This window comes from Oryx dammah, unplaced genomic scaffold (assembly GCF_014754425.2).
Source record: "Oryx dammah isolate SB20612 unplaced genomic scaffold, SCBI_Odam_1.1 HiC_scaffold_27, whole genome shotgun sequence".
NCBI classification, from domain to species: Eukaryota; Metazoa; Chordata; class Mammalia; order Artiodactyla; family Bovidae; genus Oryx; species Oryx dammah.
In genome coordinates, this window is record NW_024070211.1 from 13,420,802 (window position 1) to 13,434,776 (window position 13,975).

General features: G+C 37.0%; 1 protein-coding gene and 1 non-coding gene across 18 annotated transcripts in view; both read right to left on the bottom strand.

Moving 5' to 3' along the window:
- PUM1 (pumilio RNA binding family member 1) overlaps positions 1-13,975 on the bottom strand; it is a 125,309-nt gene that overhangs the window by 28,771 nt on the left and 82,563 nt on the right. For 10 of the 17 annotated variants that reach the window (XM_040227968.1, XM_040227962.1, XM_040227961.1 and 7 more), the window contains 5 exons: positions 12,962-13,113; positions 8,108-8,246; positions 6,721-6,864; positions 5,509-5,805; positions 4,196-4,432 (listed from right to left, as the gene is read on the bottom strand). In XM_040227968.1, the coding sequence (XP_040083902.1) occupies positions 4,196-4,432; positions 5,509-5,805; positions 6,721-6,864; positions 8,108-8,246; positions 12,962-13,113 (969 nt within the window). The remainder of the gene's footprint in view (positions 1-4,195; positions 4,433-5,508; positions 5,806-6,720; positions 6,865-8,107; positions 8,247-12,961; positions 13,114-13,975) is intronic. The other 7 variants (XM_040227956.1, XM_040227957.1, XM_040227955.1 and 4 more) reach the window with 2 other exon arrangements.
- Positions 7,916-7,992, bottom strand: LOC120855204. The gene has a single exon (XR_005719174.1). It is a non-coding gene; the product is annotated as a small nucleolar RNA SNORD103/SNORD85 (small nucleolar RNA).

The following is a 13,975-nucleotide window of genomic DNA, read 5'->3' on the forward strand; positions in this document are numbered from 1 at the left end:
CTGGAAAAGTCTGAATTTCTCCCAAGTTTAACATAAAACTTTTACATTCAGCAATTCTACTTCTAGAGAAGTGAAAACATGTTTCTACAGGAAAACATCTAACAGCCAAAAACTGTAAACAACAAACATCCTTCAACTGTGAAAAGTTAGACAAAAATGTAGCATTATCCAGAAAACAGGATAATTCAGCCAAAAAAAAAAGGGGGGGGATAAACTACTGACACATACTATATCATGAATAAAATCTCAAAAACCTCTGAAGAAGAAAAAAAAAAGAAGCCAAGCAAAAGAGGTCACATACTGTATGGTTCCATTTATATCAAATGTTCAGAAAAGACAAATTTAAAAACAGGAAGTAGGAAATTTCCTGGCAGTCCACTTTCACTGCAGAGGGCACTGGGTTCCATTCCGGGTAGGGTAACTAAGAATCCCTAAGGCTTGAAGCACACATATATCCACCCCCACATGCAAAAAAAGAACACAGACAGAAAGTACATCAGTGTTTGACTGGAGCTAAGGGTGTGAATGGGCTTCCCTGCTGGCTCAGCAGTATACAATCCACCTGCAATGCAGGAGTCACAGGAGACAAAAGTTGGATCCTTAGGTCGGGAAAATCACCTGGAAGAGGCACGGCAACCCACTCCAGAATTCTTGCCTAGAGACTCTCATGAAAAGAGAGGCTGGTGGGCTAAAATAGGGTCACGATGAGTCAGGCATGACTGAAGTGACTTAGCGCACGCACATAGTCAAGGGTGTGAATGGAGATTAACATAAATGACTAAGAAAAATCTTACAGAAGGGATGAAAATATTACCAACTTGATTTATGCTAAAGATTGCACAATATAGAAAGTTACTAAAAATAATTGAATTGTACGCTTGAAAGGAGTGGATTTCAAAATATGCAATATACAACTCAATAAAGCTGTTTTTTGGGGACTACCCTGGTGGTACAGTGCCTAAGACTCCACGATTCCAATTGCAGGGGATGTCAGGGAACTAGATCCTACATGCAGCAATTAAAGAATCCCCATGCCACATCAAAGATAGGAGATCCTGTGTGCCACAACTAAAATCCAGAACAGCCAAATAAGTTAACAGATATTTTTTAAAATAAATTGTTTTTAAAAATAGAAATCTGATCTTTAAAACAGGTATGAAAAAAAACAATGAAGAATCTATAGTAGGTACTCAACACATGAATGTTGAATAAATAAGGAGGAATATAATTACTGCAGGCAGGGATTTTTTTTGAGTATCCTAACACATTTCTGTCTACTGGGAGGAAATGTGAAAATATATGATAACATTGAGAAAAGATCCACACTGGGATAACAGAGATACAAGCTGGAGTGTGCATTCAAACACTTATAGCTATGGGGTATCACAAAACTCATTAAACCATGCTGAGTTTAAGTTTCCCTGTATAGAGTCATCTGAGTACTTAACACAATGAATGAATGCTTACTTACTATGGTTGTTAGTGACCTGAGAACTGATAGTTGGTGGCAGCAGTACAGTATTAATAGTAAAAACTACATTAGGAATGGCCCAATTTATATTTGGTAAAAAAATTTATATTTCCTTGGTGACAGATGGTAAACAGACTTATTGTGGTGATCATTTTGTAATGGTTAAAACTAAAGCATACAAGAACCTTTTTCTCAAGGAAATAGACTTAGGTGAGGCAAAGCACCACCAATCACCACAAAATTCCTCAAGAGTGGCATGTCTCATTAAACATCGCACATGCAACAAAGGCAGTCCAATGGGAATACATACCTCTAAAATGCTTATTCAAAGTAAAAGATTTTTAAAGGGAAGGTATGTCAAAAATAAAACTAGGCAGACAGCAAGAGTCATTAAAATAAGAAATAACTCACAGCAACAGTTTGTTCCTTCTTCACAGGGAAATCATAAATTAAGGAGAAGGATGTATTTTATTAAATTGCTGATATATTGGAAAGAGGAAAGGCACCACGCATGCAAGTAATGTTTCCAGCTCCATTTTCAAACACCTAGAGCCATAGCATTTAGTTCAGAGGCTGATACAGTCCACAGGACAAATCTGGCCTGCCACCTATTTTTGTAAATGAAGTTTTATTGAAAGATAGCTGCAAATTTATTTACATTCTGTCTGTGGCTATTTCTGTGCTTCTTTAGCAAAGTTGAATATTGACTAGAGACTAACTGACAAGCCTAAGATATCTACTATCTGGCTATTTACAAAAAAAACTTTTTGTAGATTTCATCTGTTTACTGTTAAGTATATGCTGATACAGTTTAAATGTTTAAACCAAGGAATTAAAGGATAAGAGTTCTGACCCTGATAATGCACTGGTTTAAAAGATATTCTGGGCACATTACATGATATACCCTGATGCTGCTTTGGAGTCTGTTCAGACCTAAGCAAGATTTAAGTCAGTTTCCTCACATCTGTATCATAGGCATACCATATCTTCCAGAATGGTATGTACAGCACCCAAAACTGTTAACAGTAGCTGGTAATAACTATTCAATAAATGTTAATGCCTTCCATCTACATACTAAGCTGGGGCTTTCATCTCCTCCTTGTAAGTTTGCATTTACCCTCATTCTTTAAAGCCAGGCCTCCTGTTACAAAGAGACACTGTTGTGCAATATACCCTATTCCTTATTTATCCAATATGGACCTAGCAATTTGTAACATCCCTAAAACTTTTCTAAAGTGATGTCCATATATAACATGACACAGTTTCATAACTATAGTTCTTATCATGTAAAACCTCAGGATACACACACACACTCTCATATGTCTATGTACATACATACATAGTTTTGCCTTAGAACTCATTTCTCAAACTCAGAGAGCACTCTTAGTTCTAGAATAATAACTATATTATCCTATCCCCTTCAAGACTTTTGATTTTTATAATCATTTTTCAGTCTTTGTCTTTCCAAATAAAAAAGGACTGATCATTTTTAATCAGTCCTCATTTCTAAGTCCATAATCTTTCTGGTCAAAAACAAAGAAAGAAAAAAAGAAACAAACAAACAAAAAGATCCATGTAAACTATGGACTTTGGATGATAACGATATGCCAATGTAGGTCCATCAACTCTAACAAAGGTACCACTCTGGTGGGGGACAGTGATAAATAGGAGAAGCTATAAATGTGCAAGTCAGAGAGTACAAGGGAAATCTCTATATTCTCCCCTCAATTTTATTATGAGCCTAAAACTGCTCTAAAAAATAAAAGCTTTAACTTAAAACAATAATAAATAGATTTAAAAATCAGAATCCTCTAGCAAAATGGTATTTCCCAGGACAGTCCTGATTCAGGCTTGTCATCACAGATGATTATTAACAACACCCTCATTAGCTCCCTTAAGTGTCCTGGATTGCAGCATGAATTATATGGTCACCACACTTCTATGCCTCAACTTTCTCCATCTAAAAAATAACTCAGCACTTCAAAATACAAACTTGATAAATAACTAGAGGAAGGGAGTGTGTGTACCATCTTCCATCTTGAAAGATTTAAAACCTTGCAACCCAAATTGTTAAAATAAGTTTCTTTTCATTCTTAAAGCTGGCTGCTTGGCAGCCTCTATTCCCTCGTCATTTTCCAGGATCCAGATGGTAACATTTTTTTAAACCCCATATACAAAATAAGCTAAACATATAATTGGGAAGGATCTATACTCATTAGCATCCTGTGTAGTTTAAGAATGTATATAGAAATTTTTTTAAAGAATCTGATGAAATTTTTAAAACAAAATGCTTTATGTGAGAAAGTAAGATATTAAACATACACGGGGAAGGGAAGGGAATCTGAAAAACAAGGCTAAATATTAACTGTGGTGCTATTTCAGTAGTGTTACTAGGTTAATACACTCTTTGTCTCTATTTTCCAGCTTAAAGGAATCTGTACTGTTTATACTGAAAGATTCTCACATGCAGCCAAAGAACAGCCAAAGATGTTCATACTAAAGCTGAAGTGAATATACATGGGATGCACCCAAACTTGGATAAATTCCACACTGCTGTGCTGCCTAGGTACAGCCTAAGTAACATGAGGCACTTTAGGAAGGCACAGAACACCCAGGACACCTCTAGGATGAAGGGATCGTCCTTTGCTTACGCAAAGTACTTCTAATGTCATCAGTGGCAAGAGATTTCTAGAGTTCAAGGTGGTGTAGAGTAATGGTTCTTACCCAGGTTTAAGCTTGAAGAGGATCCATGTGAAGAGAGGGAAGGAGGTGGTGTCTGTGAATGTCCTGGTCCCTGACTAGGGAGAGGCATGCCCACGGGTCCAGGAGAGGAGGAAAAGCTAAGGCCGTTATAAAAACTGTGTCCAATGGGGGTCAAGCTGCTCGATGTCCTCTTATAAAGGTCACTGCTGCCAGTCAGGGAGTCACGGCGGGAGCCACTGCCAGTGTTGGAGTTTGCAACTAAAATGGAATTAAAACAATGCAGATAAGAACAGGCCTGTTCTTCGAAGAACAAGCCCAGTGACCTGTTCCTAACACTTTGATCCAGACTCCTTACCACCGCAAATTTGTCAGCAGAGACAGCCTAACTGTTCATGTGGCAGTTCTAGGGGCAGGTAGAGTAATAAAGAGGACATGGCTCTGTTAACATGAAACGTTTTTTTCAAACCATCACACGTATGTTAAAGTCTCCTTCCTTTTGTGTCTCATATTATGGGGTAGGGGTGGGTTAAAATCCTCTGATGGCCACACAAGTTATGGGAAAGGTGAAAGAAAATGGGCTAGAAAGAATGCCTTTCATCAACCCAAAGGTTCTGGTAGAAAAATGGAGTAGAAAAAAGATTTGTGAAGGGGGTATTGCCCCACTACACAAGACTTACATGAAAAAGCCTGCTTTCTCAAAGGGTTCAATCAACAGATATTACTAGCCCCCAATTCCAATTTAAGATACTGTCTCTCAAATAAACCCCTGTTTTGATCACATTGTCTTACAAACACTGCAATTATTCCATCACTTTCCTTACTACTTTCCCGCTTTTTTTCTCCCATTAAAACATTTAAAATATCTTTAGTCTAATTTCCTTCCTCCCACTTTTCCATAATATCCACCTTAATTCTTCTGAAGACTAGAGAAAACTCATGACTCTTTAAGGCCTGCAGGTTGTGGAGTATACCACCCTAAGATTTTTGGTAAGTCCTCCTCCCTCAGTTTTTCATATCCACATTTGTATACTTCCCTCCACATTCTCCCCAATGCCTGCAGAAATCTCCCCAGATTTTCTAACCCTTAAAAACAAATGGACTCTGAGAATATAAATAAGTAGCAATGTGTGTGTAAACCTGAAATAGGCCCCACATGTATAACTTGACTTGAACAGTCCATTATCTCAAAGACGTGTGGAACAGCTGGGTTCCCACGGGACTCGGTCCAGATCTGCCTGTGGTATCTGTCCAGGGTTCCATGCACTGTCAGTAATTCCATAAAGATTGTAAAAAATAATTAAAATTTAGTTTCAGCACATCAGCGTGATTTCTACCTGCTGTTCCAAACCCTCCAAGGGCTGATCCCAGTGTGGCGCCGAGAGAACTGCTACTTCCAAATCCCAAGGATGTGTTGGCAGGCTGGGCGGAGCCCTGGGAGAAGAGGGAGCTGCTCTGTGAATTGCTGCTCAGAGAGTTGTTGCCGTAAAAAGAGCTGGATGCCAGGTTGTTACTGGGCTGCTGCTGGGGCTGGGGCTGGGGCTGCTGAGTTCCTAAAGGGCGAAATGGTCCATTTGTTGTTCCAGCAAGACCACCGGCTGCTCCATTTGCTGAAGCTGCGGCCGCTGCAACAGCTATGTAGAAGAAAGCAAACCATATGGCTATGAAAGAGAATGGCCACATTTCCAAACTGCATTGTTATCCTTTTGAAAATCTTTTAATGCTGCCATATCTTTTCAAAGCAGACACAAATCTTTTAAAGAACTATACAAATCTGTCTTTGATCCCTTCACCTGAAGCTTCTATTAGTATTTTTCTACTTCTACTCTCAATTCAAACTCAAAATACCACTGGAGCCAAGTTCACTATGTGGGCAGATTATAAAGAGTCTACAATTTAAGATAGATCACTATGTGGGCAGATTATAAAGAGCCTATAATTAAGATAGATATGGGTATCAAAAGTACTCATTTCAAATACAACTACTTCCTAAAGTTTCAAGTTCTACAATTACCTACATTAAGGACATTTTCTCCAGAATCACATACTGAAGCCCTGCAATTCTTAGGACACTTAAGCATATTTCTCTCCCCTAGATACCCCCACTGTTGTTCCCAAATTTATAATGTATATAATAATACAATATATACATATGACATATATAAAGACTTAAAATAAAAATCTATTGCTGCCCTCCCCCGCCATAGCAAAACAAAAACAAAACAAACACCAAATTGTCTTAAATAACTATATGAATTTCTGTGAAATTAGCCTTGGACTTCTGCCAACAGTGCCATTTTGTGTGAGTAATCCAACTTGGCTATGCTCACAGTAGAGCAGGTCCTTGCTGCTAACCAGCTGGTACACACTGTCAACAGAATCAGAATCTATCAAGGTCATTTGCCACTTCTGACTCTTTCTCTTTGAAAAATTACAGGATAGAATTCTTACTCTGAAAATTGTCAAATAATGTACCTTTCAACATAGTTTAAGAATATCATCCATTCTCCCTTTTAAATCTGAGTGAGTCCACTAAGACATAAGCTCACCTGCTTGTGCAGCTGAGGAACTAATGATGACTGGGGCAGGAGCTACAAGTCGAACAGGAGCTCCAAGACCATTTCTCGCTCCTGCATTCACCACAAGGGCACCGGTTTGGTCATAGTAAGCAGCGGGAGCCAAGACTGGATAACCTGAGAATATTAAGATGACAGATAAGTATATATGAAGCTAACAAATGTTTCCTGGACACCAGCATACTGTAAATAGTTACAAACTCAGCACTAGGGACAGAAACACCTAGGTTTATATCCTAGCTTGACCACTTAAGATAGCAGCATAACCCTGAGAGTCTGGGTAGTATCCTCATAAGGTTAATAATAATACCTAACTCATAAAGTTCTTGTAAAGATTAAAAAATGAGTGTGAAAGATGTAGCATGCTACGTGGCACAGCAGAGGGTAGTGTAATTTATTATACACCAAGTGTTAGAAAGGGAATTTAGTGGAACAGGGAACAACTGTACTCTTCAAAGTGCTAACCACAGTTATCACCAGCAACCATACACTGACAATTATTTTATGTTTTCTTAACTATACAATTCATATCACATAATCTAAATACAAATATACTGCAAGTTATCAGGGAAACTCTAGACAAGCTTCCATTAACAGGTTCTTTCAATACTCTGAGACAGTATCTTCAAATGCTATTGAGCCATAAGATTAATTACAGTTGACTTCATAATAAAACATAAATGCTTAGTAACTAACAACATGCATGATCTAAGTTCAAGTTACTCAATGAATTCATAAATAGATAAGCTGACCTAACTATACGCCAAGGTCAGTAAGAATCCATAAACTTATACTGAGGTCTCAGAAGGACTTGTTTAAAAGGCAAAACCTCAAACTACAGGCAATCCATGCAAAGAATAAGACCAGGAGACAGTAAGCTAAGAATAACATGTATTCAGCATACATATCAATCACAGGTAGACAGCCACAAAGCACCTCTACTGTTTGGGAGAAATTCTAGAAATGGAAGGGGAACATGATCAGAGAATACTAGGAATGTCTTCCTAATAATACTGTTCACAAGTATCAGCCCTGGAGTGATGCTGATGCAACCTGGCCACTCCTTTCATTCTTAACACTGAGGGAGAAAACAGACTACCACCAAAGGAAAACAGGATAATCTAAGCTATGTGTGGAGGTTCACATGTTTCCAATATGTAAGATTATGACTGGCTCAGAATACTAGGTGCTCTCATCAACGAACTATGGTCTAAGTGAGGGCAAGTGTATGTCATCCTCGCCAGTCCCCAAATGATGACAAGCTTAAGCAAGTCCAAAGTACTGCCATTCTCCTCTGAACCTCTCCGCAAAAAGCAGACTTTTCCCCCTCGAGTGATGAGGAACAACAATGCAGCCTCACCTGGCATGCCTGCAGCCAGTCCTTGTCCAAATGCAAGGGCAGAATTCACTGCTGCAGCTGCCACCAGTGGATCGGCTTGCTGTCCCTGCTGGTTCTGATTTGGGGTCAAAGGACGCTGGCTGGCTCCTCCACGGAGAACCTGGAAGACAGAAATAAATCAACATTTTCTTCACTGGAAACATCTAAGACCCAACACGTGCTTAAGTTAAATCAACTTTAAAAACTGATGATTGTAAACCATTTTTCCAATAATGTTTTTATGTGACATGGATGTTAGGATTTAAAAAAAAATCAATTAACAGCATTTCATATAGTGAAATTTCATTCTACCACTTTTAGTTTAAGAAACATATTACCTTTATAAGAGTTAAAACCATTTAAAAGTTATAATTCAGTCAGTAATCAAATACTTAATGCCTAACATCTGGCAGGTATTGGGGATAAAGCAATGAGCAAGACACACAAAGCTCCTGTCTTCTTGGAGTTTTTATTCCAACGAATGGGAGCTAGACAGTAACCCTATAATAATCAAAAGAGGGTGAAAAAAATTATCCTAGAGTGGATGAGAGGTTAGATATGATAAACAGGAGTAATTTACCCACATCACCAAGTTATAATATCTGTATTAAAAAAATAAAAAAGGTTGTATTTTCTTTATGGAATATGAGAACATTTTCTCTACCCTATGACACTATTCTCATTCATCAGAGGCCAAACAGCCCCAAATGAAATCAACGTATTTGATTGTAGAAGGCATCATTTTTCCTCATAAATTTCACAGACAGCAATCTAAATCAATGTAAGTATCAGTCAAGAACATTGACATTTCAGTGGAGAATACCTGTTCTGCCACTGTGATAAAGGATCTTTTTCTTTAATTAATGAAAGATAAGATGCTGATAATCATTGTTAAGAATCTATTTCAAAAGATCTATATATGACAGTAAGTAAAAATGTAAAACTGAGTAACAAAGCTAAAATTACCAGTTTATGCATTCTGCAAAGTTTTCAAAGGTGAAGTTCTTATCAGATCATTTTCATTATCATTTTACTATTTATAAAAGTTACACATGTAATCAAGAGCCCATGTACAGAGAAACACTACTATCAAACATTTATTAAATGAGTATTTAAAATGAAAGACACTGTCCATATTGGCAAAAAGAGAGGTACAGACACTAAATCCACCAAAAGTTTCTCATTTCCTTATCCCCAGTAGTAGTGAGAGTAACAGCTGATCATCCAAATTTGTAGAAGTATTAGAATTAATGTCTGCAAGGCACTAAACCTAGTAACCAGGAAACAATCAATAACCAACAGTTAATTCCTATCAAAATATTAGGCAATTTATCTGTGACCGAAAGAACTCTAATGGACTTCATAAGAGAAGGAAATGCTTCATTCTATATAGACAGAAGACTCAAGAGAAGTTGCACAGATAAGAGTTTGGGCCAAGACTGAGATGCCTCACCAACAATCCAGAAAGGAAAAGTAAACAGCATTTACAGAGATTTGGCAAGTACTAATAGTTCAAAATTTTTTTTAATTTTAATAGAAGAAGGAAAATAAATGAAAACATCCTTTTCATAGGGCATAATGAATTAGGCTATTTTGTTAGAAGCTGTGTATAGTCACAGGACAGGGAAATGGACAAGGTGTCAGAAGAAAAAGGTAGTCCAGACCACTGAGCTCTGTTTTACAATGAAGAGAGCAATGTGTATCCTCTCAGTCAACTCTCTAGAAATCGATGCGGTACCCTTGATGATAAACCAAAGTTTTTCAGTCAGCTCCCAATATTCATATCTTAATTTCATAAAGAAATGTCAAGCCTGGGAAACAAATATGTAAAATTTCACAAGTAACATTTTACACATGAAATAAAATCAACAAAAATGACTATTTGTAAAATGCTATCCTACGACTCAGTTTACTATTTTCAGGATGTAAAAAGTATTAAATTCTAATTTATTTTCAAAGGTAGTGATTTTAAATGCAGCATTAAAATTTAATAAGCAGGCAGATGCTCAACAGAGATATTCTAACAAACATTCATCCTTCTGTAGTTCATCATACTTGGTAGAATCATCATCTATATAGTCTCCCCTCATCTAGAGGCTTCAGAAGCCATTCTAAACTTTTCTCTCATGATACAACACCCAGCATCAAGCCACCACCAAGATTACCACCATGCCTGAGTTCACCTAATATCCAGAATTTTTTCTTCACCAAATATTTTGAAATTTTAAAAAAATGAACATTTTTATCAGGTGTCAAAGGAATCTTTGAAAAGAATGAAAAAGGAATCAGAAAAAGGATGGAGTGGCCAAGAGGTCAACTCCAGCAATTAGATTCAGAAAAGAGTTAGCATATCTAGAAGGTAACAAACACTTTCTGATAAAAGGCAAAGGCCAAAAAGGTTGAAAGTTTTAAAATGACCTCTCATTTAAATGACTATAACCAAAGAAGTTCACCAGGAAAATCATATTTTTCTAAAACATCTGAAGTCAGAAATTGGCAAAAATGACACTGGAATGAAAAAATGGATACTTGTCCAAAGATAATTTGAATAACAACTTTTTCACAGTAGAGTCTGTTATTGTTGGTGACAGAAAACTCAGAAATAATGCACCTGTCATGCTCAATTTATAGCTAAGGATATATTCAGAGACGTCATGCAACTTGCCTTAGTTGCAACCAGTTAGTGGTAGAACAAAGACCAGATCTCAGGTTTCTATCACTCTAGATATCACAATATGGTCAGAAGATAGCACAAACTGTGAACTTACACACTTGTGTTCAAATCTTAACAATTTAATACGTGTGTGACCCTGGGCAGAGAAATTCCATTCCCTCAATCTTATGCTAAGAAGTCATGTAATCTACTTATTAGAATTAGGATGAAAGAAACTATATAGAGAGCACTTAGCTTTAAACAAAAAGCTTTCAGTAAGATGTACTTATTACTATTTTTCTTATTCAGTCTATTAGAGCTGATTTGAAAACATAGCTATTACTTCAGTCTTCCAAATCCAGGATCTGGCAGCCATTTAAAACACAAAGATCATCACCTGATAAGTACCAACTTTCCACAAAGAGTAGCTATTAAGAAATTTATTAATAGAGGTCGCTCTTCTGTCAACAAATTACCTGCTGAATCCCCTCTGCACGTGGTACTAGAAGTGTACCTAACTTCCAAAAAGTCATCTAAATGAAAAAATACTGAGCCAGACAAAACTAGCTAGAATTTCAAGACCTGGTTTTTCTATCAACCTGTGAAATCTAAGAAATTAAACATCTACTTTATTAGTGACAATGATAAAAACCAAAACGATTCATTTGGATCATTAACATATGTACATATATGAGCATGGTGTTTTTCCTCAAAACGGGGGGAAAAAAAAAAAAAGCTTTAATTTGATGATGCTTATCAAAAGCCTAAATGCTCGTTTTATTTGCTCAAAAAAAAATTCCATTTCCAGGACATTATACCATGGAAATAATCAAGGATTTATGCAAAGGATATTAAGCTTATTTATAACACCAAAATATTACTAAGTTATAGCAGCAGTTACATAAATATAACAAATAATAATGGACTGGTCAAAATAAAGAATGAGGCACTCTTCAACGGATTTAAAAACAATAAATAACACAGAAGAGTATAATAACAAGATGCAAAGCTGTGTGGACAGCATAATCCCAATTTTATAAGAAATTAATTAAATAGTAAGACTAGAATGACAGATACCAAACATTTATACTGTTTTTTTTCTGGCACAAGGATTTAAGGGATTTATTTTTCCCTTCAAGTAATTCAATTCACAACTTTCAGAAATAAATAAGTAGGTATTATTCTAGCAAGCAAGAGAAAATAGCCTAATATAAAAAGACACTTAGTTTTGCAATTAACTATTCCTTTTCTCATCTTGGTTAAAAAGCTTGCTGCTAAGTCACTTCAGTCGTGTCCAACTCTGTGTGACCCCATAGACGGCAGCCCACTAGAGATTCTCCAGGCAAGAACATTGGAGTGGGTTGCCATTTCCTTCTCCAATGCATAAAAGTGAAAAGTGAAAGTGAAGTCACTCAGCCGTGTCCGACTCTTCATAACCCCATGGACTGCAGCCTACCAGGCTCCTCTGTCCATGGGATTTTCCAAGCAAGAGTACTGGAGTGGGTTGCCATTGCCTTCTATGGGTTAAAAAGCTTACTCTAAGTTAAAAAAGATATAAATAGGTTTAAGATTTATGTCCAATTCAATAGATGTTACTACACATAAAACAGACAATCAAGGACCTACTGATAACACAGGTAACTATATTCAATATCATGTAATAACCTATAATGAAAAAGAATTTGAGAAATATATAAATATATATGTGTATATATGTATGTATAACTGAATCACTTTGATGTACACCTGAAACTAATACAATACTGTAGAAAAACTATAATTTTTTTTTTATATAAAACTGATGCCATAAATAAGCAATCTGAAGAACTAGTACCTTCCCTTTGGTAGCAAACTACTTAAAGAGAGAGCCAGAAGTGATCTGAGAATGGTGCTTAGAAAGTAACCAAAGCATCAAAGCAAGAAAACTTCACCGTCACTAAACTGGAAAATCCTCTTAAGCAGTATCACATGGGACGTCATGCCATGATCTCACTTCGTCACGCTGACCAAAGAACAGGTACATAAAAGGCATTCAGTAAAGCACAGGCGAGTCTGTCTGAACTCATATACCACACAACTCACTCATTCATCATGCACAGTTTATCAGGAACAACATTACCCTTTAATTATACACAATAACTAATATTCACACTTAGGTGGGGTTAAGTTTTGTTGACATTTACCTGCTGCTGCCCTTGCTGAGCCTGTGGGGTGGTCTGCTGATTAGCAGAATTTGTTGCTGCAGCAGCGGCGGCGGCTTGCTGCTGGAAAAGACTGGCAGGGTAGACTCCCCAGGGAGTAACTCCGTAATACTGGGGAGGGACCACAGCCGGGCCTAAAAATAGCAAGAGAAAGGTAAGAAAAATTTAGTTATTAACAATCAGAGTTTCCAAAGACTATACTTGATTCAGCAGACACTACTGTAAAATATTGATATATTGATTCATTCTAGCTAATCATGAATTCTATTTTTAAAAAACAGAAAATATTATATGTGATTCCCACACCGAAGTCTCCTAAAGTCAGCAATATACTCCAGGCCTAGAGAAAGAAGCTGGGTAAGGACCAAGCATTGGAGATATTGAAAGGGAGTATAACTGATAGAAGCTGGAAGAAACTAAGAACAGATGGAGGAACTGGCCTTGGTCAAGAAGGCAAAGGTATGTTTTTCTGCTGAGAAAGAAAAAATCTATATAGGATAGATATAGACAAAGTTTGCTGCTAAAAGGGAAATGGAAAGTCTGTATGCTTAAAGTGATGGAACACAGCAAAAGATGAAGCTGCACCCTGCTTTCAGTCTAAGGATGGCACCTGAAGTGACTGATGGGGACAGGGATCTTAGTGCTTCATTAACTCCAGAAGCATGAAAATCCATCAGTTTATCTGACAACAAAGCCCAGAAACGCCACTGAACTTCCACGGCTCAAATTTGAAGAGGCTTGTTTTTCCTATCTCTATTTTTAATGTCACAAAAAGCATGCAACACAACTACATTTAGGTATTGGAATGTGAAATTTTTGTTTTCAAAGCTGAAAACAAACGGAAATGAAAAAAAAAAAAAAAAAAGCCACCTCGACTTCTCACAGACCTGAGTATTCTATACAAAACTGAGCATTCTGTTTTAACCTCTTTGGCAACAAGCTACCACTGCAGTCTCTGCCAAACAGAACAAGCAAGAGAGAAGTTAACAGAGCTAT